The sequence below is a fragment of the Vanessa atalanta genome, chromosome 29, assembly GCF_905147765.1.
Source record: "Vanessa atalanta chromosome 29, ilVanAtal1.2, whole genome shotgun sequence".
NCBI lineage: Eukaryota > Metazoa > Arthropoda > Insecta > Lepidoptera > Nymphalidae > Vanessa > Vanessa atalanta.
In genome coordinates this window covers 4586732-4611258 of record NC_061899.1, presented here as the reverse complement: position 1 = coordinate 4611258, position 24527 = coordinate 4586732, and the positions used below count along the sequence as shown (strand labels likewise).

Here is a 24527-nt window from a genome sequence, read left to right as displayed (position 1 = left end):
GCTGAATTTCGTTGAAATTAGACACATGCAGGTTTCCTCACGATGTTTTCCTTCACCGCCGAGCACGACATGAATTATAAACACAAATTAAGCACATGAAATTTCAGTGGTGCCTGCCTGGGTTTAAACTCGAAATCATCGGTTAAGATGCACGCGTTCTAACCACTGGGCCATCTCGACTTCTTTTTGTGCAAGCCCGTCTGGGTAGATACCACCCACTCATCAGATATTCTACCGCCAAACAGCACTGCTCAGTATTACGGTATTCTGGTTTGAAGGTGAGTGAGCCAGTGTAACTATAGGCACGAGGGACATAATATCTTAGCTCCCAAGGTTGGTCGTGCATTGGTGATGTAAGGAATGGTTAATATTTCTTACAGCGCCATTTTCTATGTGATGACCACTTACCATTAGGTGGCCCATATGGTCAGTCGCCAAACTATGCCATAAAAAAAAATCTAACTGTACATACCTAATATATACATATATAATAGGTCGGAAACGAAACAACGTCCGTCACAAAAGTTACTGATAAGATTATTTTTCGCGGTTTAATTTGTATACGAATGAATCCATAAATTTGTAATATTATTATTAATTTCCAAAAATAACTCTGTCTGTCTATTTGTTACGCTTTCGCGGATAAGCCATTGAACTGATTTTGATAGTATAAGAAAGCTTAGGTAAATACCAGAAAAGACTTCTATATTTTGAAAACCTACGACCGCCTAAGACGGGGATGAGGGCATAAACTAATTATTATTAATAAGGGCAGATCTAGATGTGAAGATTATTTTAGCTTTTCAAATATAAATATAATATATATAACAGAAATACTTAACGTAGCCATTTTATAGATTCAAATCATTTGTAAAAAATACATTGGTAAAGAAGACATATTATTCGATACAAGATTATAATATAGATGATATAAAAGCGTGGAGTTAATGCTTGTTGACTTCCAGGTAGGATATATTACATACATATATAATTGTATTTAACTAACATGGCTGTATTTTTAAATGTTGAAAAAGAGTAACTACTGAGTTTCTTGGTTCTCGGTTCTTCTCGGTAGAATCTACGTTCCGAACAGGTGGTAGCTTCACAACATATAGTTTGTTAAATGAGGATTCAAAAGTGCTTGTAAAGGCCTACTTGAATAAAGTATATTTTGATTTGATTTCAGTTTGATATATATATATTTTAAATAAGTGATATGTCTATAACAAAGAATTATGATTAACAAACCTTACATTTATGTTATTCCTCGGGATTTGCTTATAACTCTGCTATATTGTACACTACAAACAGTTCTAGATTAATATATCTTTATTAATAATACAGCGCTAATCTACTTTTAGCCTATTCCAATGGAACTAGGAAAAAAGGTAAACAAACCTTAGATTTACGTATTTCATGCGATTCGCTAATAACTTAGCTATATTGTGCACAACTGTGAGTTTATGATTAATATATCTTTATTTATAATACAACACTGTTGCACTTAACTACTTATTTCTAATTAAATTTTACTTCCAAAATTCCGATAACAGTTTCGTTGACGTTCAAAACGCATTTTTTCGCAAATCCACAGTGAATATCATAGATTAATCAAACTCTCGACCAATTATATCGCGTCAATTTGCTGTCAAAAGTTGTTTGTTTAGCTTTTTTCCTGTTATTATTGGAATAGAGATACATTGAAATAGCTGATGGTCCAGTAGTAATATCAACCGAATCTTAATCGAAGGCTGTGGATTCAGACCTGACCAGTGACATTTACGGACTTTATGTTTTTTTTAATAATTAATAATTAAACAAAAACCATTAATAAATAATCATAAAAATCTCGACTCTCAAATGAAATGTATTAATATATTTTTTAAAAATTATAAATATAGACCAAAGTACTAATAGAAATAAAAAAAAAACTAAGATTAATATTTGATATATTATCTCGATGGAAAGGTATTTAATGGTTTTCCCTTTAAGCAGAAATGAGCAGTACATTTTCAAGCTGTTTAATAAGCGAGAAAGCCGGCAGGGGTTTCCCAGTATCCAGTTTATTTTATTAATGTCGTTGAATTCAAATGTGCACAGTACATACCGCGGCCGCGTGTGAGACAGACGCGCGCGGCGGAGTTCATTTATAAAAAAATAAATAAAGTTCCTTCGCGACTCAAACGTTATTAGTCAGAAGGAAGATATTTTTTTTCAAGTTTCGCAGTGGTTATTGGCAAAAGTTTTATTCAATTGAAGTGTCATTTTGTTTCTTGTTTTTGGTTGTTTTTTTTTTTTTTTAATTTACCGATGAAGGGTCAGAGCAAGAGGTTCGTGAGCCACAAGGGGAAGGCTTATGACATGGGTGTGAAAAAAGACGACAGCATAGGATTTTTCGATTTGGTATGTTCTATTTATTATGTAATTTTAATATGGATAACTTCATTCGTTTCTCATATCATGACTCATGACATTGTTTACATTTATCATCGTTTAATACTCACTTATAAATACATTTTTAATACCTAAAGTCGGGTCTTTGATTTTTTTTTTTATTATTTAATAAAAGACAATCGCTATACAGCCAAGCGATCTATTGGCATTTTAAAATATTATAATGTAAAAGTACTACATCAATCCAAGATCACTAGAAACAACATATATATATTTTTATTATGTCAGTAGCATTAAGTATTATGTATTTTATATAAATACCGATGTATAAATACAATAATTTTGATTTGAAACGCTTTGAAAACAATTCACAGTATTCATTACGGTGATTTACTGTTATATGCCTCGTTGGTCTAGTGGCTTGATATAAGTACACAGATTCCGAGGTTCTAGGTTCAAAGTCGAGCAGAAGTTGGAAGCGTGTACTTGAAAGCTTAGAACCGTTAATCCTGCACTTAAACTCTTTTTGGTTATATTTGCCGTCTCAGGCGGTTGTTTGAGGTATGGGAGAGAGCACCAGCATTTGTGCACATACTTGTCTGTGTTGGTGGTGTATTGGCGATGTAAGGGATGGTCAATATGTCTTACAATACCAATGTCTGTGGGTGGTGACCGCTCACCATTTGACTCTTTTGCCCTTTCGATTCCTATTTCATAAGGATGAATAAATTTGAACTTTGTCAATTAAATGTTATCGAGTGGTGGACTGGTGGAAATAGTAGTATACAATAATTTAATATAGGTAAGTATATACATTTTACAATATTTTTAAACCCCCCTGGTGTTGCAGATGTCCATGGACGGTGGTAATCACTTTCCATCAGGTGAGCCTCCTGCTCGTTTGCCCCCTATAAAATGAAATAAATAAAAAATTATACTAATTTTACAAATGCGAAATTAATTAAATCTGTCTGTCTATCTGTGGCTCTTTCGCAGACCAATGAACCGAATTTGATAAAATTTGATACGGAATAAACTTGAACAAAATCCAAAGAAGGACTTGGGCTACTTTTTTATGCCTTACTTGTTAGTCCTACCTTTAACCGGGAGCGAAGCTGGAACGACTAGAATATTCTGGAAGCGATAACCGATATAATATTATCGAATAAACAAAAATCCTTTAAATTCTCATAAGTTTGTGCAAAGGTTTTTAACCTAAGGTTTTTCTGCTCGTATAATATTTTGTACATAATAAAGTATTTGATTCTCGAAGACCTGTTTGCATTTGGCAAAAAAAACATGTCTGTAACAAGACTCGGTAGCTTAGCGGAGCGTATTGATGGCACTCGAGGGTCGGAGGTTCTATCTTATATAGTTTATATCCTTGATTCGGTTACCACTAACATCATTCTCAAGGATGTCTGGCTACCTGCGCTGGACATTTTGTGTAACAGTGTATTTTTTATAGCTTAGGTAGCCGGGCAATTAGGCCTCCTGATAAGTTAAGCAGTAGAAATATTTACAAATCTAAGTATTGCTGTTTGGCGGTAGAATATGTGTTAAGTGGATAGTAGCTACCTACACGTGCTTTCACAAAGCTCTACCGCCAGGTAAAATGTAAAATAAACACAAGCACTTCTATACCTTATTTTATTTGGTGTCAGGACTTTGTGTAAGCCCGTCTAGGTAGATACCACCCGCTTATCAGATAAGTGAGCCAGTGTAACTACAGGCACAAGGGACATAACATCTTAGTTACCAAAGTTGGTGGCGTATTGCTGATGTAAGGAATGGTTAATATGTCTTACAGCACAATTGTCTAGGCGGTGGTGATCACTTACCATCAGGTGGCCCATTTGCTAATCCGCCTACTGATAACATAAAAAAAAACATCACAATCATAAAACGACTTAGAGTTTCTTCTCTTAACAGAAAATTTATGAATAGTTTCGTTAATTAAAACTTTCTATCGTCCCGACTCGCAAGGAATTCATATTTTATAGATAAAAAGACAAAAGATAGACAACAAACACGACAATAGTTTAATAATCTTATGCTAAGTTATTCCTAATTGGGATGTAGAATAATAAATAAACTATGACAACCCCTGACATATGGTAACTCCCTGAAAATAAGACATCGTAACTTTGACGTCGACTTAAAAACGTCAACAGTACAGTTAAACTAAAAAGTTTAAACTGAGCGCGCTTATCTCAGAAACTATCGGAGCTAACGCTTAGAGTAATGTAGCATATCGATAGTCCACTATCGATAGACTATCGATAGTTAAGGTGTTAGCGAAAGTATCGATAGTCTATCGATAGTACTGCAAAAACCTTTACTTTTAACCTAAACTATCGATATTATCGATAGTATCAATAGTATCGCTGCCATCAATAGTATTGCTTACAGAGAACTAGCGGCACTATCGATAGTATCGATAGTATTGCCGTAATCAATAGTATTGCTCACGGAGAGCTATCGATACTATCGATAGTATTGATCAAAACCATACTATCGATAGTAATATCCAACTTCGACTGTCCCTCGCCAAAATCTCATCTTAAACGTAACCGAGGACTACTTATTTACAAACTTTAACCGAACCACAATAGTATCGTTGCGATAACATGTCAATTACTAAAAGTATTTAAAACGGCATATTCAATTATAATGTGACAGTAATGTCGAAATATCGAGGTCCACCAAATAAAAAAAAAAAACATGGTAAATATCCCGATTCGAATATTTATAGTAATAAAAATAACCATGTTAGTTTAAAATCGTAAACTGTAAATTTTTTCGTGGGATGGGTACCTTAGTATATATATTAACATCACATTTGAGTTATCTAACGATTGAAAAACCTTTTTATTTTTCAAAATGTAAGAAAATAATAACTAAATGTTAATTATTAATAAACACCACATCCATATAATTAAATATTTAAATAATAATAATAAATTAAAACAAAAGCATAACAGATAACTATTTAAATTGTAACAAAATTATAATTAAATAATAATAATAATAGTTACGTTTTTTTTAATAATATATTAAGTATATGATATACTAGCTGTGCCCGCGACTTCCTGCGCCTTGTTTGAATTTAAGTTATCTGGATATTGTATCGTGATTTTATTTTTATTCTATATATAATTCTAAAATAAAAGTATCCTAAGTTACTCCTTATTACATCCGCTATCGCCCAGTGAAAGTCCCGTCGAAATCGGTTCCGCTAGAGATTAGCCGGAACAAACAGACAGATAGACAACAATTGTAAAAATTGTTATTTTGGTATATGTACCGTGTATACATACATATGCATTTAGTAAAAATGGGCTATTTTAATATTACAAACAGACACTCCAATTTGATTATATGTATATAATTGACGCGTGAAATATTGTCATAGTTTATTTAGTTATATATCCAAAGTAGAATTAAAATATATACAATTATAAAATTCGCGTTTTTATTTATCAAGTAGGGAAACAAAATCTACCGTAATTAGATTTTTTTTATATATTATATATGAAATAAGGAACTAATAAAGATATCACTATAAATATTTAATTAAACATTAACAGCAATAGATAACAAATTAAAAAAAAGGTTTTTTTTTTCTTTACAACGAGCCAGTGATTAAATACATTTATTGTTCGTTAACGAAGTTAAGAAAACATTCGTAAGAATCCGGACAATTCACGTGGTTAGTTTAATTTAAATAACAAAGACGTACTGGAAGTTGGTACCATCTAATGGTATGTGGTCACCACTAGCCCTGTAAAAGATCATTACCATAGAATCATTTAATCGTCAATGTACCACTCGCCTTGGGAACTGTGATGTTATGTCCATTGTATCTGTAGTTATACTGGCTCACTCGGTCTTCAAGAACCGAACAATACTAAGAATATTTTTGGCGGGAGAATATATGGTACCTACCCATAGTCTATTCAAATCGACGATGGAATGTATTCCATGGAATTTTCTAATCGATTAGTTATATTGTGTAATCAACTCAGGAGCGCCGTAGTGGTAAGGTTAGGTTAGTGGTATTGAGTTCCAGTTTGAAGTGTGAATTAGTCAGTAAGAGATACAAGGGAATAACATCTTCCCAAGGGCGGACGCACATTGGTGATCCATATCTATGTTAGATGTACTTACCACCAGGTTCCTTTATCGGTCTACTTATTTATGCCAAAAAATACGTATCCTTAAAGTTGGGGGGAGGTTATTCTGTAACTTTGCGCTGCGGGCATATCTTGCTTGAAACTTTGATATTTTAAGAACATTATTATTCCAAATCATCTCGTCCAACCAGTTTTGTGTTGTCGTACCATATAGGTACTCTCATTTTTTTTCTATATCTAACTGATATTTTCGTTGAGATGCCAATATAAAAAATATCACTCTACCAACGCGTGATTTCGACGATACAATAATGACTAGGGTACGCATCTTGAACCGCAGCCGTCCCGACTGCTGAGTAAAGACAAACAAACAACTTTGACCTCTAATTGACGCGATATCATTGATCGAGTTGTACGGTTTATGGTATTCGTTGATTTCACCGATGATTTCGGGTTCAAACCCAGGCAGAATTTTCATGTGCTTAATTTGTGTTTATAATTAATCTCGTGCTCCGCGGTGAAGGAAAACATCGTGAGGAAACCTGCATGTGTCTAATTTCAAAGAAATTCTGCCAAATGTCTATTCCAACAACCCGCATTGGAGCAGCGTGGTGGAATATGCTCCAAACCTTCTCCTCAAAGGAAGAGGAGGCCTTGGCCTAGCAGTGGGGAATTTACAGGCTGCTAATGTAATGTAAAAAAAAATCCCGTCTTACCCCCCTTAGGGATGGAGTTTCGTAAAATTCTTTACTTAGCGGATGTCTACCCCCTACAAGGAATCTACCTGCCAAATTTCATGTTTGTATGTGTTATAGTTTCAGAGATTTCGTTATTAATCAGTGTGTAGTCTTTATATATAGATGTTACGAAGTAGAGCGCGATTTATACACAATGAGAACCGTAATACCACCCTACGACTGTCTGAAGATAAGTGGTCAGCTTATAGAGATTGGCGCCGTAATTTTTTTTAGCCATTCCTTACATCGCCAACGCGCCACCAAACACCCAAGGACAGATATATCCCAATGCCTGCAGTGTGTCTTTATTATTTCAAACCGGAACACAATACGTACTGCTACTTGGTGGTAGAATATAACAGTGGGTGGTACCAACTCGTAACTGTAAACCCTAACACCAAATGCTAAAAATAATATATAAATATTTAAAAAAAAAACTACATTATTAATGTGGGTAAAATTCTATAAATAAAGTACGCATATGTCAATGTATAATTTTATTATTGATAGAAGAATCTGTAGTGAAAGTAATATAAGTGAATAAAAGAGAAAGATACAGATGTTCCGTCTCTTTTTCACTTTTACTGCATTATTTTCTAAGTCAACGATTTCATTGTCGATAATGGCGGATAAATTCCTCGTGTGTTTTGTCGTTCGATTATATTTGTCAGTAACTTTTATTAATCAATATACGACACACAAATACAATAATCTTTTAGTTCTAGAAAAAGTTACTTTATTATTATTAGGTCGATCGAATACTTTGATTTAATCCGCAGACATTTTTCAACATTGCCGTTTCATAAATTCAAATCATTTGTAAAAAGTACATTGGTAAAGAAGGCGTATTATTCGATACAAGATTATATAGATGATAAAAAAGCGTGGAGTTAATACTTCTTGACTTACAGGCAGGATATATTACGTACATATATAATTTGTATTTAACTAACATGACTGTATTTTTAAATGTTGAAAAATACTGAGTTTCTTGTCGGTTCTCTACATTCAGAACCAGTGGTAACTTCACTTAATATAGTTTGTTGAAAGAAGATTCAAAAGCGCTTGTTAACACTTATTTGAATAAAGTATATTTTCCTTTTAATTTTGAAAAACTTGAGTTCATAAATACAAGCCAGTTCTTTTTTTATTTTCTAAAGCTAAATTTTGTTAAAGGCAGAATAACTCTGGGCTGTAACCATAGAACCATAAAACAACAAGGAAAAAAAAAATGTTTCATATTTTATATTATATTTCGTTATTTTAAATTATTAGACCGTTAGTGTTAAATATAGAGAAAAGGCGTTTCGGAATGTCGATTCTACCGTGCAGAACCAGCACTCATTTCGTTGTAAAAACTAAACGCCGAGTTCTTCTATTATTAGATAGAACTATTCCCAGAACTTTCGAGAAATCCATCATTAACCGACCAAATGTTTTTACTCACAATATAATATATATCGCGAAAATATTTTTTGGTATTATTTGTGTATTAAAATCTTTTTTTGTCATCAACATCGTCAACCCTGGTTCGTTTACTATTGGATATATACCTTCTAGAACACGCAGCTGAGTCTGATTAATTTCTAGACAGGATATATAAAAAAATAATTGTTCTTTACTGACATACTCTTTAATTTAAATGTTGGAAAAGAGTAACTACCGAGTTTCACGCGTCTGAACAGGCTTTACGTTTAATTCAACTATTTAACATGACGATTCAAAAGTGCTTTTATGAGCCTACTTCAACAAAGAATATTTTGATTTTTTTATTCCAATTTTATACTAAAACATTCGATTGAATACATCAGAATATGTCATCCTTTCAAAATTATTTACAGCGAAAAATCATTTGTTTTAACAATATGGCCTTGGCGTGTTAAAATTAGCTGAGTTTCCGTTTACGCGCTTTAAATTTAGACCATTCTCATGAAAAAGCTTTTCATGATCTGTTAATAATTATTAATACATTTTAATTAAATGCAGTGAAAGCCCAAAGGAGTGGAAGTCCTTTTTATTATTGTACAAATTAATTCGTACGTTTTCATTTTATCAGTGAGGTCTGTCAATAATTTATTTACCCCAAGGCAGTTGGCCTCCCTTAAACCCGGCCTTGAATATGACAAACTATTAAACACATTGCTGTCAGGAAACATTGCCGCTTAAAATAAAAAAATAAAAACTTACTTAACCGTTATATGTACGCAATAGTGTCATATTTCCGTATTAAATATCAATTACGATTATATTTGAGTCATAATAGTATCTTCTTTTAAAACATATATAATATATATATTAAATTCATCATGTTTAAGAGTTTCTTTTTTTAATTAAAGTGGGTAAAAGATGTGACATAGGGAATCATAGTGGTCGTGATAGGGCAACGTCAAACTGTCAAAAGAGTCAAACTCAAAAATCTTTAATATAGCATTACTAGGTAAGTCACGAAAATAAAAAGCTACCACCAGCTCGGAGTGAAACTAAGCGTGAGTTTACTTATTTTTTTTTTTAAATATATTATAAAGATTAAATTAGTTTACTCACCTTCCATCAAATAATATAATTATCTTTTTCTTTGCAGAAAACAACATCAAGTTCTGAGTGTGGCATTAAATACACAATTTGATGGAACGTGTGCATACACTTAGATTTAGACATGTTTTTGTACTAGAATTCTCGGTTTTCCCGAGATCAGGAGAAACCAAGCCGTTATATAAAATTATAGAATTAGCATTAAAATTAAGAAAGTAATTTGTTTTGAGTAAAACCTTTTTTGTGAACTATTTATTCTATTAAAAAATCCTATTAATAAAGAAATAAAAAGTCGCTTCGTTATATATTCCGTATAAAACAACTGTCGCTTGAGAATAATAAAACGACTCACAAAATTATTATTAAATAAATTCCGTGTGAATTAAACTAAGCTTAAATAATAATTTTATTTGAAACCGTTTATGATAGAAAGAGACAGAGAGTCAGAGATAGAGTGAGAAAGGACAATATCGCTTTTTCGTTACGTGACGCTTTCTGTCAGTTCTCACTACTGTACGCCGCGTACAAGGACTACGTTTCAAAAACTGTGCGTGTAGGGTTAGGCGTCCGGATAAAGCCGGACCTAGTTAGGCTTTTTAATTGCGTGTCCGGCCAAAATAAACGGTGACTGACTTTTTACAATTTATTTTATTCATTCGCAAACGAGATACGTTAGATTTTATTTATATTTCATTAGAACTTAACAATCGGAAAAGCTTGATTTTACAATTTTTTTTTATAGCACCTAATAATAATAAATAAATAAATATTGGACAAACAATCACATACATTACTCTGATCCCAATGTAGAGCTAAAGCACTTGTGTTATGGAATATCAGAAGTAACGACGGTACCACAAACACCCAGACCCAAGACAACGTAGAAAACTAATGAACTTTTTCTACATCGACTCAGCCGGAACTCAAACCCGGGACCTCGGAGTGGCCTATGAAAACCGGTGTACACACTACTCGACCATGTGACCGGGTTTTTTAACCAAATGTCCAAACTGGCTGGTCTGTTCGGCTGTTAGGTGTCCGTTAACACTAGATATATATGAGGAAAAAGAAGCGCCACCGTGTATCTATCTTAAATATTTATTCTTAATCGTAGGTGATTATGTTTTCCTGGATCTCACATTCGACCGGGGGTTTTCTAAACAAATTATAGGTATATTATGTGCTAAAGTCGACTCAGCGCCGATGACAAATATGCGAGGTACTTAATAGGTTTGTTTAGCTAAATTTTGATTCAGTACACGCAGTTAGTGTTACTATGCTTAAAAATGTAACAGATATTTTTTGTATTCCGTGCAAGAAAACTATTATAATTTTTTTGTTATGGTATATTTTTAATTCACGTATTTAGAAATTTAATCTATATCGTTCATGAAGTTTTACTTTGAAAAAAATATTAGTGTGTTTTTTTTTTCTGATGATATGAAAACATCTCGACGAAGATGCTCCCTTAAACAGCCAATTATGTGTCAAATCGAAATAGACAACGTAAATATTATCTTATTTTAAAATTTTTATTTTGTTATAAATTTAAATTGTGACTGTTTAAATTTGTGATCGAGTGTGTAGTAGAATAACTTAGAAGAATTAATGAAATAAAATCTTTAAATATAATAAAATTGGAGCGTCTGTTTGTAATATTAAAATACTTAACCTATCTTTACTAAATGCATATGTATGTATTTATGTATTACATATACCGACATAACATTTTTTACACTTTTTGTCTGTCTGTCTATTTGTTCCGGCTAATCTCTGAACCGATTTCGACGGGACTTTCGCTGGCAGATATCGGATATAAAAAGAAGTAACTTAGGCTACTTTTATTTTAGACTTATATATAGAATAAAAATAAAATCACGCTACAATATCCAAATAGCTCAAATTTGGACAACGCGCACGAAGTCGCGGGCGCAGCTAGTTATAAATAAATATTGGACAACATCGCGTACATTACGCGATTCTACGATTCACCATGGAAACAAAAGTTCATTATCACTAAATAGATACGCAACCATACCGATATTAAAGTGAAAGTATGTTTGTTTGTTCTGCTTTCACGCTTCAACGGGTTGTTTGACCTTGAAAAAAGTCTTAAACTAATCAATATACGAATAATAATAAAAAACACGTAACTTTTTAAATGTATTTTGGTATCTAATTTATAAAAAAAAGGTAAAATGTAAAGGATGTATAATGTAGGTCATATTAATAAAGAGCCGAGATGGCTCAGTGGTTAGAACGTGTGCATCTTAAGCGATGATTTCGGGTTCAAACCCAGACAAGCACCACTTTTCATGTGCTTAATTTGTGTTTATAATTCATCTCGTGCTCGGCGGTAAAGGAAAACATCGCGAGGGATGCATGTGTCTAATTTCAACGAAATTCTACCACATGTGTATTCCACCGACCCGCATTGGAGCGGCGTGGTGCAATATGCTCCAAACCTTCTCCTCAAAGGGAGAGGAGGCCTTTTGCAGTGGGAAATTTACAGGCTGTTAATGTATAATGTAAGTCATAATTCGCTTGCCCTCGTTCGTTTCATTTGCGGTCAGTGTGTTTTATAATGTCAGACTTCTATGAAGGTTCTCTGAAAACACAAAGCCCTATGCTACATTACCGCAACCACATGTAATAAAAAAAAATACATGTACATACCTTTCAAATGTCAATACTCGTATTATGTACTTTTTAGGGTTAATGTCAATGTTGCCAGGAAAAAATAATAAACTTTTGACAGCTATTGTCACGAACTCTGAACTTTGTAGGGTTTTAAAAACATCGACAAGATTTTCATTTACAGCTAAATCGAGATACTAATAAAAATGGTGCGTGTGTTTATGTGTGCGCGTGAGAAGTTAATATATTTAAAAATAGTTTAAAATTTCATATGATTATCGGTAATCCGACCTCGTGGTCGAGTAGACTTAGTGTGTACACGGGTTTTCATGGGTACTCCGAGGTCCCGGGTTCGATTGCCGGCCGAGTCGATGTAGAAAAAGTTCATTAGTTTTCTATGTTGTCTTGGGTCTGGGTGTTTGTGGTACCGTCGTTACTTCTGATCTTCCATAACACGAGTGATTTAGCTAGTTACATTGGGATCAGAGTAATGTATGTGATGTTGTCCAATATATATTTAAACGCGTAATTTTTTCTGAATTATTACATTTAATGGTTTTCTTGAATTCGTTCGTTTTTCGTTTTAACATCGTTGTTAATTAAATCATTTCACGTATAATATTGATTTTAAGTCTAGTATGAATGTTGTTAGTCTAAAGTTGCCTAGGTAACGCGACCGGTTAAAACCAGTATTGTATTTGGATTTGTTGTAAGTTCTTTTGAGGAAAACATTTGGAAACCAAGGGCATTTAACCGAGCCTTCGACTGAGAATTTGAGATGTTTTAGTTGGGCAAATATTGTAACTATTTAGTTGAGGCGACGCAGTGGTAAGAACCGAATCTTATTTGAAGATTGTGGGTTCGAACCAAAGAAAACCTCTGAATTTTAAAGTGAAATTAAATTAATTTAATTTTAAATTTGTGTTCATAATTCAGCGATAAAAGAAAAAATCGTGAGGAAACCTTTATATATCAGATAAAAATTCAGCTCGAGCTTCAGAACAAGCTTTTAATAAAAACGATAAGGAAGCCCAGCAGTGGGATATTTTACTATAACTATTACTAAAACATCTGTCTTTTTAATTTAAGTGTTTTTTTTTTAAACCATTCGGGCTATTTATTGGCTAAAGGAATATTTACGCATGACTACTGACAGTGACCAGCACGTGTTAATAACACGCTACCAGTAACGTAGTGCCGTATCCGTTACCTTTATTGACGTGATAATTACCGCAGACACATTTATAACCGAACAATTATTGGTATTGTTTGTCATTGCGGTTTTTTTTTTCAAACTGTATATTACATCGAGATACTATTATGACTAATTAAATAGTACTGAATACGTAAATACGTCACAGTTACGTGTTAAATTGACGTTTGTAGCTGATTATAAAAGAGGGTATTGGGTAATTATATTTCGATAAGGGTTTTTATAAAATTTTTACGCGGCACATGTACGTAAAGCTGACGGAAAAATATATGCCGACTAGGGCGAAGTCATTTTTTAGATCGTACCAGATTTTCCGAGTTATGTATTATAGCTATGTATTAGCTAGTTCATCGCAGACAGACAGACGCGACAGATTATATTAATTTTCGTGAAACAATGAAATGTGTTTATTATAACATCGAGACGAAATATTATCGGTTTTCAAGATGAGCTGAATTTCTGATTAAACTGAATTGTTTTTAATTAAAATAGTAGTATATTCTCACGCTAATAAAATTACAAAGTAAATCTTTGAAATGTTCCCAGTTGAACAAGGTCAATGAAATAATTTTTGCTACTTGAAATGACGTAGTTACCATTGAGGGAGACGAGATTAATAACATTGTTTCCGTGTCTTTGTGCCATATTATGAATTTCTAAGAACTTAAATGCATATTTAATTATTGCCAACATTAAAGACTAAATGATGTTTGATTGCCTCTTTTTTTAAGTCGATTGTGTTTTTTTTTAATTCAACTTTTGATTACTTTTTTATCTGTGACCGAAAACAAATAATATTAATTTTGTTTTAGTATGTTTAACATCACTGTTTTTGGCGCGTAATGCACAATATTTAATCAAAATTATTTAATTGTGTAATATTATTAATAATAAACATTTAATTTAGTCATAATAAATCGGACAATATATTAAATATTTATTATTAAATTTAGGCTGAATGCGGCTGAATGCGTTCCGACTTTTGTCACAATATGAAATATTTAAAATAAAGAATACTTTATACGCTTGGATTTAGGTTCGGGTTCCATCACAGAACATTGAACACAAATTGTGAAAAACAGCATTGTAAATCTGTAATTGAAAAGAAGCAACTACGCGAGTTTCTTGTTTCTTCTTCTTCTCTAAGTTTCTTCTCGCTGCTTCCCGAAATTATGAAGTTTACGTGAATAAAATACATTTGATTTGATTTTATTTGAATCAGACAAGTGCTATTCATGTACACGCCGAATGAAAATAAATAAAACTTTTCTACATAAAACTAAACAGCACAAGAAACTCGCGTCGAAATTTCGATAAAAAACGTCACTTTTTTTTTGTACATAGATCGCAATCACACAATATATTTTTATTTTGACCTCTCACTAATTGAGTGACTCATTACGACGAAGGTCGAGGAAAATACGTAACGTTCATGTCTAACGTGTATTATTTAAACATTCCCACGTGGTCAAAAAATTTAAATAAATAAGATATTATTATTTTTTAAATTATTTTAATTATTATAAAGGGATCGGTGTTCGTATTTGGTACAGGATATTAATTTATGTGTTAATGACTATTACGTCAATCTGTATTATTGATGTAACTAGTGTTGCACATCGATAGACTATCGATAGTACTCTCGATATCCTGAATTGTTTTCGAGGTCAACTATCGATAGTCAAAATATCGATAGTTTTGGAACGCTGGATGTAACGTATTTACATCCGGAGATCATTTTGCATGAATAATTAAGTTAAAGGAACTTATTTGCTCGTTTGACTATTATAAACAAATTAAAAAAAAAAAACAGACGTCATAATCTATCACAAATTGTAATAGCACTTGTCTGCTAATAACAATAATTATTAAATTTTGGGATAGAGTAACTACTGAGTTTCTTGTCGGTTCTTCGCGGTAGAATCTAAATTCCGAACCGGTGGTAGCTTCATTCGATATAGATCTGCTAAATGACGATTCAAAAGTGTTTGAATAAAGTATATTTTGACATTGGTTAAATAATACGCTTCGTCATGTATAAGTCAAAATATTAAAACTTATTTAAATCAAATCAAATCAATTTAAACTTTATTAAAGTAGGCTTTTACAAACACTTTTGAATCGTTATTTTACAAACTATATTAAGTGAAGCTTACACCGGTTCGGTATGCAGATTCTACCGAGAACCGGCAAGAAAATCAGTAATTATTCTTTTCCAATATTTAATATACAATGTTATTTTAGTTACATACAATTACAATTTTTAATCGTGATTCTACAGTTCCATAATATCACCGGTGTTAGACGGAACGGCGGGAATTTCTTTTGTATTTTGTATAACGAAAATATTATTAAATAATTCTTTACGAGGATTGTATATCGACCGAGCTCTAGTTCAAATGTACGGCAAGACAGGCCTAGTGCGGGGCCACTGGAAGTTTCGTGACTATGTTAATTTTTCATGTCGATAAATTTATTTTATTTAATTACTCATTTCCAATGATCAAATTACATTCCATAGTTACTGATAACAAAATTTAATTAAGCACTCCATACATGTCAATGCACGAACAATCATGAAATGTAATATTATATCCGTTTAGCTTGCAATCATATTGACTCACTGAGCTCAGTCACCTCTCCACGTCGAACCGGAAAACAGATACATCTTGTACTGGTGGTCTTGTAGTGGGAAACTCATGATACACCAAGAAGGGATAAAATAAAGACTTACTTTACTTATATTTCAGAAATATTAACCTTTTTTTAGCATTATAATATGTATTAGTATAAATATAAAAGTAACTATACTGTCGGTCTGTTATGCTTACTGAACCGAAATTGGTGATATTTGGTATGAAGCAAGTTGAATCCAAAGAAGGCTACTTTTTACGTTTCTTCTCACTGGACGCTGCTTTCCGAAACGGTGGTAGTATTTTAATATCGACGATACGAAAAAAAAAAAAAATATTCATTAAAAATTAACAAGATTCATGTTAATGATTAGAAAAGCTTGATTTTACGTAAAAAAAAAACCGTATCTTTTAATACAGAGACACAAAATCTTCAATGATGTAGGGCGTCCGGCCTTTTTACCCAAATGTCCGGCCAAAATAGCTGGTCTGTCTGGCTAATAGGTTTGGCGACCTGGTAACCTTAACCTAACACCTAAAACGCAAGCGAAGCTTCGGGCGAACAGTTACAACTCAAGCTATACTGATATAATAAACGCGAAAGCAACTTTGTATTTGGAAAGCAGCCTCCAGCGAGAAGAAACGGCAAGAAACTCGGCAAGTTGCTCTTTTCAAATAAACAGTTTTACAGTGCGTTTTTTTACAATAATTACTTGGACCCCAACCCAAAACCAAGCGTTTTTTTTCTAAAAAGTATTCTTTTAATGAATAATAAGATTTATTTATTAATTTATTAAGTAACCTATGTGCCCGGAACTCAAACTATCTCGATACCAAATTTCTTCAAGATCGATTCAGCGTTTTAGACGTGACCAGGTAATAGACAGAGTTACTTCAACTACAGACTATTACTGTATAAGTTTCAAGTAGATGTATATTAGTTGAGTATTTTCCCCTCAAAACAACTTAGAATTAAGTGTCTACTATAAAAACATAGTATTTTGTATCGTTTCCAAGTTTCGTATAATATATCAGCTATTGTGAGTCATTACGGCGCTCTATAAGTGCGACAAAGCGCGCTATATGCAGTGTCCCGCTTCCACTATTTAATACCTCACGGGTTAGTGCTAACCACAAATTTCGGATAGGCTAGATATCTCATGTTCATTAAATAGTATGAAAATCGAGCGTGCGTCTTTTTTTGGGTTCCGCACCCAAAGGGTAAAATGGGACCCTATTACTAAGACTTCGCTGTCTGTCCGTCTGTTAACAGGCTGTATCTTATGAACCGTTGTATTTAGACAGTTGATATTTTTTTCACAGATGATGTATAGCCGTTGTCGCTATTAACAGCAAATATTAAAAAAAAAAAAAATATATTCTAGATGGAGGGGGTCTTATAAGAAAAGTGATTTTTTTGCTCGGATTTGCTCAATATTCATAATGGCAACAGGTAGACGCTTGATATTTTTTAACTTTAAAAATATATAATTAAATTAAATTAAGACAAATATTTAAAGGGGGCTCCCGTACAACAGACACGATTTTTGCCATCTTTATAGATAATGATACGGAACCTTTGGTGCTCGAGTCTGACTCGACCTTGACCAGTTTTTTATACCAACGATGACGTCACCCCAGCCATTCTTGAAAATCACAAAGTAATTTTAAAATTAATTACAGCTGTTTGAGCAACAAACTTACCGGCAACTCCATTGACTATATTTACTAGAAGAGTTTTTACATAAAGGCACAATTACACGCAACTGTAGTAGTATCGTGTCAGTGTATGCACAAACTTCGGGCTCAAGAAAATTTCGCACTGCTGGGCTAAGGTCTCCTCTGCATTGAGGGAGAGGCTTACACCGCGACGCTTTCAATGCTGGTTGGTGGATACATATACATACACGGGTGGCAGAATTTCATTGAATTTTGACACATGCAAATTTCCTCTCGATCTGAATCATCGCTAAGCAAGCTATGAATATGTATTATAAACACAATGAATATTCATGATATTCAGCGATACTTGCTTGGATTTGAACACGCATTAAGCTACACGCGTTCTAACCACTGGGCCATCTCTGCTTAAGAGTATAGTATCACCGTCCATTACAACAGTCTTTGTTGACAAGATACATTAAGAATATCGCCTTTAATAAATTAAAAGAATCAGCAGCTTTGCAGACAGTGGCGTAGCTAGGTGGGTAAGGGCCCCGGTGCATTGAAAAAGAATCGTGCCCTTGCCCCCTCTTCAACGTAATTGGCCTTCAAAATTATAGATAGGAATAAGAATAGGATACAGGATACAGTGAGTTGAACATATCATTAGTAATTTAAATCCATACTTCATCTCTATTCAAAGCTCTTTTCATAGCTTAGGTTAGAGGGCCCCCAGAGCTCAGGGGCCCTCTGCACCACCTGGCCCTACGATAGCTACGCCACTGTTTGCAGATCGTTAAAAGAAAGTCAATTCAAATATTATTGATAAATAACGTATTCGACTATAGATGAGTAGTTTCCGCGAAATTAAGGGGAGGGGATGAGGGGTGTTAGATACACTATGACATCGGTTTAACAGTTAAACTTAATAAACAAACAGACTTATGCACTTATAAATTACGTTAAAAAATTTAAAGTGAATCGTACTATTTAATCTTTAGTATATAAATGGTGTGAAACAAAGTCGCTGTCAGTATGTCTCCGATAACTTCTCGGGAGCCACTTAACGGATTTTGATGCGGTTTTCACTAAAAGAAGAAGCGATAAATGAGGAAAGTTTGTGGGAATGTTGTATGTAATGACTAAATTGTGACGGTGATTAACAGTTTTAGTTTTTTTTTTTTTATGAAACAGTTAGGAGAACTGTCAAATGGGTGACCTGATGGTAAGTGGTCACCACCGCCCATAGACATTGGCGCTGTAAGAAATATTAACCATTCCTTAAATCGCCGATGCGCCTTGGGAACTAAGATGTTACGTCCCTTGTGCCTGTAATTACACTGGCTCTCTCACCCTTTAAACCGGAACAACAATACTGTTGTTTGATGCTAGAATATTTGACAAATTACTCTCCTTCAGGGAGCCCATTAGACACATACATGTTTTATAGATATCTGAACTTAAAAATGCAAACGTTACTCTGTCGGTCTGTCACGATTCTTTATTAAATATAGAAGTGTTACACTTGCTTATCGGTAGTCAGAAATCTACCACCGGTTCGGCAAAACCGGTGGTAGATTAGAAGAAACGGCGAAAGAAACTCAGCTAGTCTTTTTTAAATGACATTAAATGTTTAATAACAATGAATGTTTTGTTATTCGAAACAGCCTGGAGGCGATCGTTTCATTTCCAAGGCATGAAATCAACTAAGAAGTCACTAACTAAACCACTTGACCGATTTTGATGAAATTTAGTATTTTTTTTTTTTTGAACTTCAAAGACGGTACTTTTAGGGGGTAACATTCGTAGCAAAGGGCTGTATACAAAATTCTAAAGCGTCCTCGTAATATTAACATCGGTACTTAATGTTTTCTAGTAAAACGCAATTCTTGTTTTATTTATTTACAAATTGAACTCATTTAAAAGCACACGTCGCTAGTATATAATATAAATAATTTGTTTTATTTATTAACATAAGAATTGATAACATTAAGTGCTTAAATATACAGGGTGACTTAAAGATGGGTGCAAAGCTTTAAGGAAAAGCTAGTATAGGCAATTCAAAACTATTTAGGCCAAGGTTGTCATAGACAAAGTCTGCCTATTTTTTTTCTAGCAAGATTTGAAGATTTTTTTTAAACAGACCCAAAAATCTGCACTTTTTTTAAAATAGCTAGCTTAATATAAAAAAGTAGTCAAAGTTTGATTTTATTTTACTAAATTAATGTTCAACCAATCTTCGGAAAGCAATCTTTAAGACTTCAAGTGATACCATTGCAAAGTTAAAAGGACATTCAGAGCCAATATGAATTTATGTAACTAACTTCTTAATCAATTTATTTGGTATTTAACATCTATAAAAATAAACATTATTAAAATAAATAAAATAACATTAAATCAATTTAATATTAAAGGTTAGATCTTGGCGAATGGGCCTTCAACTTGAACTTGTCCGTCCGGCTTAAACCAGTTTCAACACACACGCATAAAATAACACACACATTTAAGATGACTTCTAGACTTGAGCCTTACATTTACTCAACGGTACATGTTGTTAGCAAATTCTATGCTTACAACTGTTTTTTTTTAAGTCATAATTTGCTTCTGTCTACTTATTTTCAAAACCAAGTCATTAAAATCTCACAAGTCAGTTTAGAAGCGGATATTTTTTAACCAATTGAGTCGAAATTTTGAATACAAGTTCAGTTTGGATGACAATGTTTTCTTAACTGTGTGACCAGAGCCGTCTCAAGCTATGCTGGGCAGATATCTAGCAAAATATTTAACAAAATGACAATAAAACAATTTATTTTTAATTTTAATAAATCGTCTTAACATGTAGAAATAATTTACTTATAGCCAGACCTTAGTATCAAATAAACGTGGGGTAATTTTCGTAAATCCTTAGGTATCTGATTGGTTGTACAATCTTACGGCCATAGTATATCTATTTTTATCATGAAGAGCACGTCTATAGCTGTCAACTTTTAACATCGACTATCGCCACTAGCATTTTGATAAAGACGTTAGTTATTTCTTACAAATATGGCAATTTCGAAAATATTCATAGCAGTCAACGTGTGCAGAAAAGTGTGAGAGAAATTGTTTGTTCTTCGGGATTGGCGCCCTGGGCACGTGCCCTGTGTGCCCTTATGGCAAAGATGGTAATGTGTGTGACGTCATTCTAAATCCAACATGGCGGCATAGCAAAGATGGCGGAGCGATTATTTTTCCTTATTATTCTAGGAAAGTCAATTATTGACAACTCAATACAGATTACAGTTCTACGTTAGAACGGATATCCAAAACCAAGAGATACTTACTTAATTTGGCTAACCATCTCTGCCGTGTACTCCGTGCAAAACGAGAACTTACGGTGAGCCTTGATGCGTTGTAAAGGCTCAATATACCCGCCGTAAATATGTGATATAATACAATAAATACAAATAAATAAATTGCTAATATAGCATTAATTATTGCCAAGATATAAAGCTACCGATCTTGAGGTTAGGTCAAACTCCAGGAGTCTAGTTCAACAGCCCGGAGTCTGAATGTAAGAAGTACGTACACACGCGCACATCAAGCCGATGGCCCTGCAACTCAATTCAATAGTTACTAGCCGGTCACGTGACACATTATTTACGCGTAACAACGTGATATATTTGCCTATGTATAACCATATACCGATCCCCCGACGTTAATGTCAAATATTATTTTCATTATCTGGTTTAATAGTTGCTGTATATAAATATAAAAATCAAAATATATTTCATTCAAATAGGCTCACAACGAGCACTTTTGAGTCGTCATTATAATGACCGGTCCGGAATGTAGATTCCACCGAAAGAAGCCAGCCAGCTTTTTTGCCACTCAAGTTGCATATATAATTAAATACAATTGAATTATTATTTAATTTAATATAAACAGAATAATTAGACAATATAATTGAATAAAAGGTACTTACTCACAGTAATTGAACGTCTGATATAACACTTTGGTAATAAGCATAATTAATTTAATATCTCCTTGGAAAATATATATCTCATATATATCTCATATATATCAAATATATTTCTGGGCCATCTCGGCTGATAATAATATCAGCCGAGATGGCCCAGTGGTTAGAACGCGTGCATCTTAACCGATGATTTCGGGTTCAAACCCAGGCAGGCACCACTGAAATTTCATGTGCTTAATTTGTGTTTATAATTCATCTCGTGCTCGGCGGTGAAGGAAAACATCGTGATGAAACCTGCATGTGTCTAATTTCAACGAAATTCTGCCACATGTGTATTCCGCCAACCCGCATTGGAGCAGCGTGGTGGAATATGCTCCAAACCTTCTCCTCAAAGGGAGAGGAGGCCTTTATCCCAGCAGTGGGTCATTTACGGGCTGCTAATGCTTGGAAAATAAGTTGGTACCATCTTAATGCCAACTCTAGCACTGCGCGCGCTCATTGGTCAAATCAAAAAGCGCGCGATTCCCGTCTTCCTGATATACACTTCCGTCCCTTTTCACGAAACCACTACCACAGATTATAGGAAAGCGAAGGAATAGTTACATAAAATTATAATAAAATTAATTTTATTCACTCATTCCGTGATAAAATACTTAGAAAACAGTTTAAATGGTTCTTACACATTGGTTCGTTAATATAAATTTAAGGAAGAGGTTAAATATAGCCTGGGCTTTGCTTTTTATAATCTCCGAGAGATTAAAAAAAAAGTATGCAGGCGTTTGAAAGCTTCGAAAATATTTCTAGTTTTAAGAAGAGTAAAAAGTTATAAGTACATGCATCTTATACAGTAATATTAATTTAAAAAATACTTAAAAATTACATTTAAAAAATTTAATTAAAATGATTTATTTTGTTAATATTATAATATTAATTTATGAAACGAATGATTATTCTGACGACTTAACATGATCGAACTTGACATTTTATTACCGGTGGTAATTTGACAGGCATATTGGCGGGCTTTTAGAAAACGTCACATTCAAGGAAAAAAATGGCTGTCTTCTAATTGATCAGAAATATAAAAATAATTAATATATTTATGAAATAACAATCAAATGTGACATTTTAATGAATAATATAAGTAACTTAAACTGTGTAGACCAATTCTTTTACAGTTACAAACAGTAACAACCTGAATTCAATAAATCGATAATATTCTTCCAAATAAGGGCATAACATAGTTCCCAAGGTTGGTAGCGTGTTGGCGTAAGGAATAGCAGTGGTGACCACTTACCATCAGGTGATCCATTTGCCTGCCTTCCAATACATATGTATTTTTAGGCACTCGTTTCGTTTCCTTAAGCTCTCAATTTGAAAAAACTGATAAAAAAATAACAGACAATTCGTAAAATAGTCTGGCTAGTTTTAGCTGCGGTGTTACTCAACTACATAGTTATTTACTTCCTGTTTGACAAACAGACGAATAAAACCCAGACAAGCGTTCTAAATAATCCACTAGAAGGTTAAGGGATACAGACATTCAGCCAAATTCTTACGATCACACATAATATCCGGTTTTAGCTATTCTATTGTTTTTAGAACCACTCTTTTTTTAAATTAATTTAATCAATGTTAAATTCAGCTTAAAGAACTTAGTAAATATATAAACTAGGTTTCTATTAGTGTGTGTGTTTATCATGTTTAAGTGTCCATGAGTGTGTGTTAAAAGAAAGAGTCTGGCGCATCAAATTGTTGTTTATGGTAAATTATCTTTGACAGCTGATTTAGAAACCACTTGGAGATGTTAAAATTAATGCATTGTTATTATTTTCTGTAATATTATTATTATTATTATTTTTAACAACTATAATAATAGTAACATAAGTAAATAAACAAAATTTGAAAGCAAATTGACGCGACATCATTGTTCGAGAGCTCGATTAATCTATGATATTCACAATGGATTTGCGAAAGAATGGCGTTTGAACGTCGACGAAACTGTTATCGGAATTTTGGAAGTAAAATTAAAGTGAAAATGAGTAATTAAGTGTAATAGTGTTGTATTATAAATAAAGATATATTAAACAAAAACTCTTAGTAGTGCACAACATAGCTGAGTTATTAGCAAATCCCATGAAATACGTAAATCTAAGGTTTATTTATTTTGATTCCTACCTCGATAGGCAATACGTATATATATAAAGCCGCTTCCCGCCGTCTAGATAAACTGAACTACGCAACGCATTTTGTTGTGGTTTTCATAAATAAACAAAGTGATTCAAGATGAAGGTTTACATGTGGGTATAATACATGCTTGGTATAGTAGGCAAAAGGCAAGAATTTCACCTAAAACTTGTACATAAACCCATATTTTACCCGTGTGAAGAGAAAGGTTACAAATAATTTCTAAAAAAAAATATTAAATAAACAAATCTACTTCAAGAATTTGAATATTATTTATTAAATTTACAAGTCTCCAACAAAAGATACACACTAAATTGTTACAAACAAGTGGTGGTGGTGTCCTTCAATAATAGGAGACCACAGCAAGCACTAATAAGGAAAAAATATTTAAAAACAATTCAGATATAAACTGAAAAAAATATATATAAAATAAATTAGAAA

The 24527-nt window shown here is 33.1% G+C and overlaps 1 protein-coding gene across 1 annotated transcript in view; it reads left to right on the top strand.

Moving 5' to 3' along the window:
* The first annotated feature begins 2112 nt into the window (after positions 1–2112).
* Positions 2113–24527, top strand: part of LOC125074984 (multidrug resistance protein homolog 49-like) — a 69742-nt gene continuing 47327 nt past the window's right edge. The window contains exon 1 of the mRNA XM_047686496.1: positions 2113–2403. Coding sequence (XP_047542452.1) covers positions 2311–2403 — 93 coding nt within the window. The 5' untranslated portion in view covers positions 2113–2310. The remainder of the gene's footprint in view (positions 2404–24527) is intronic.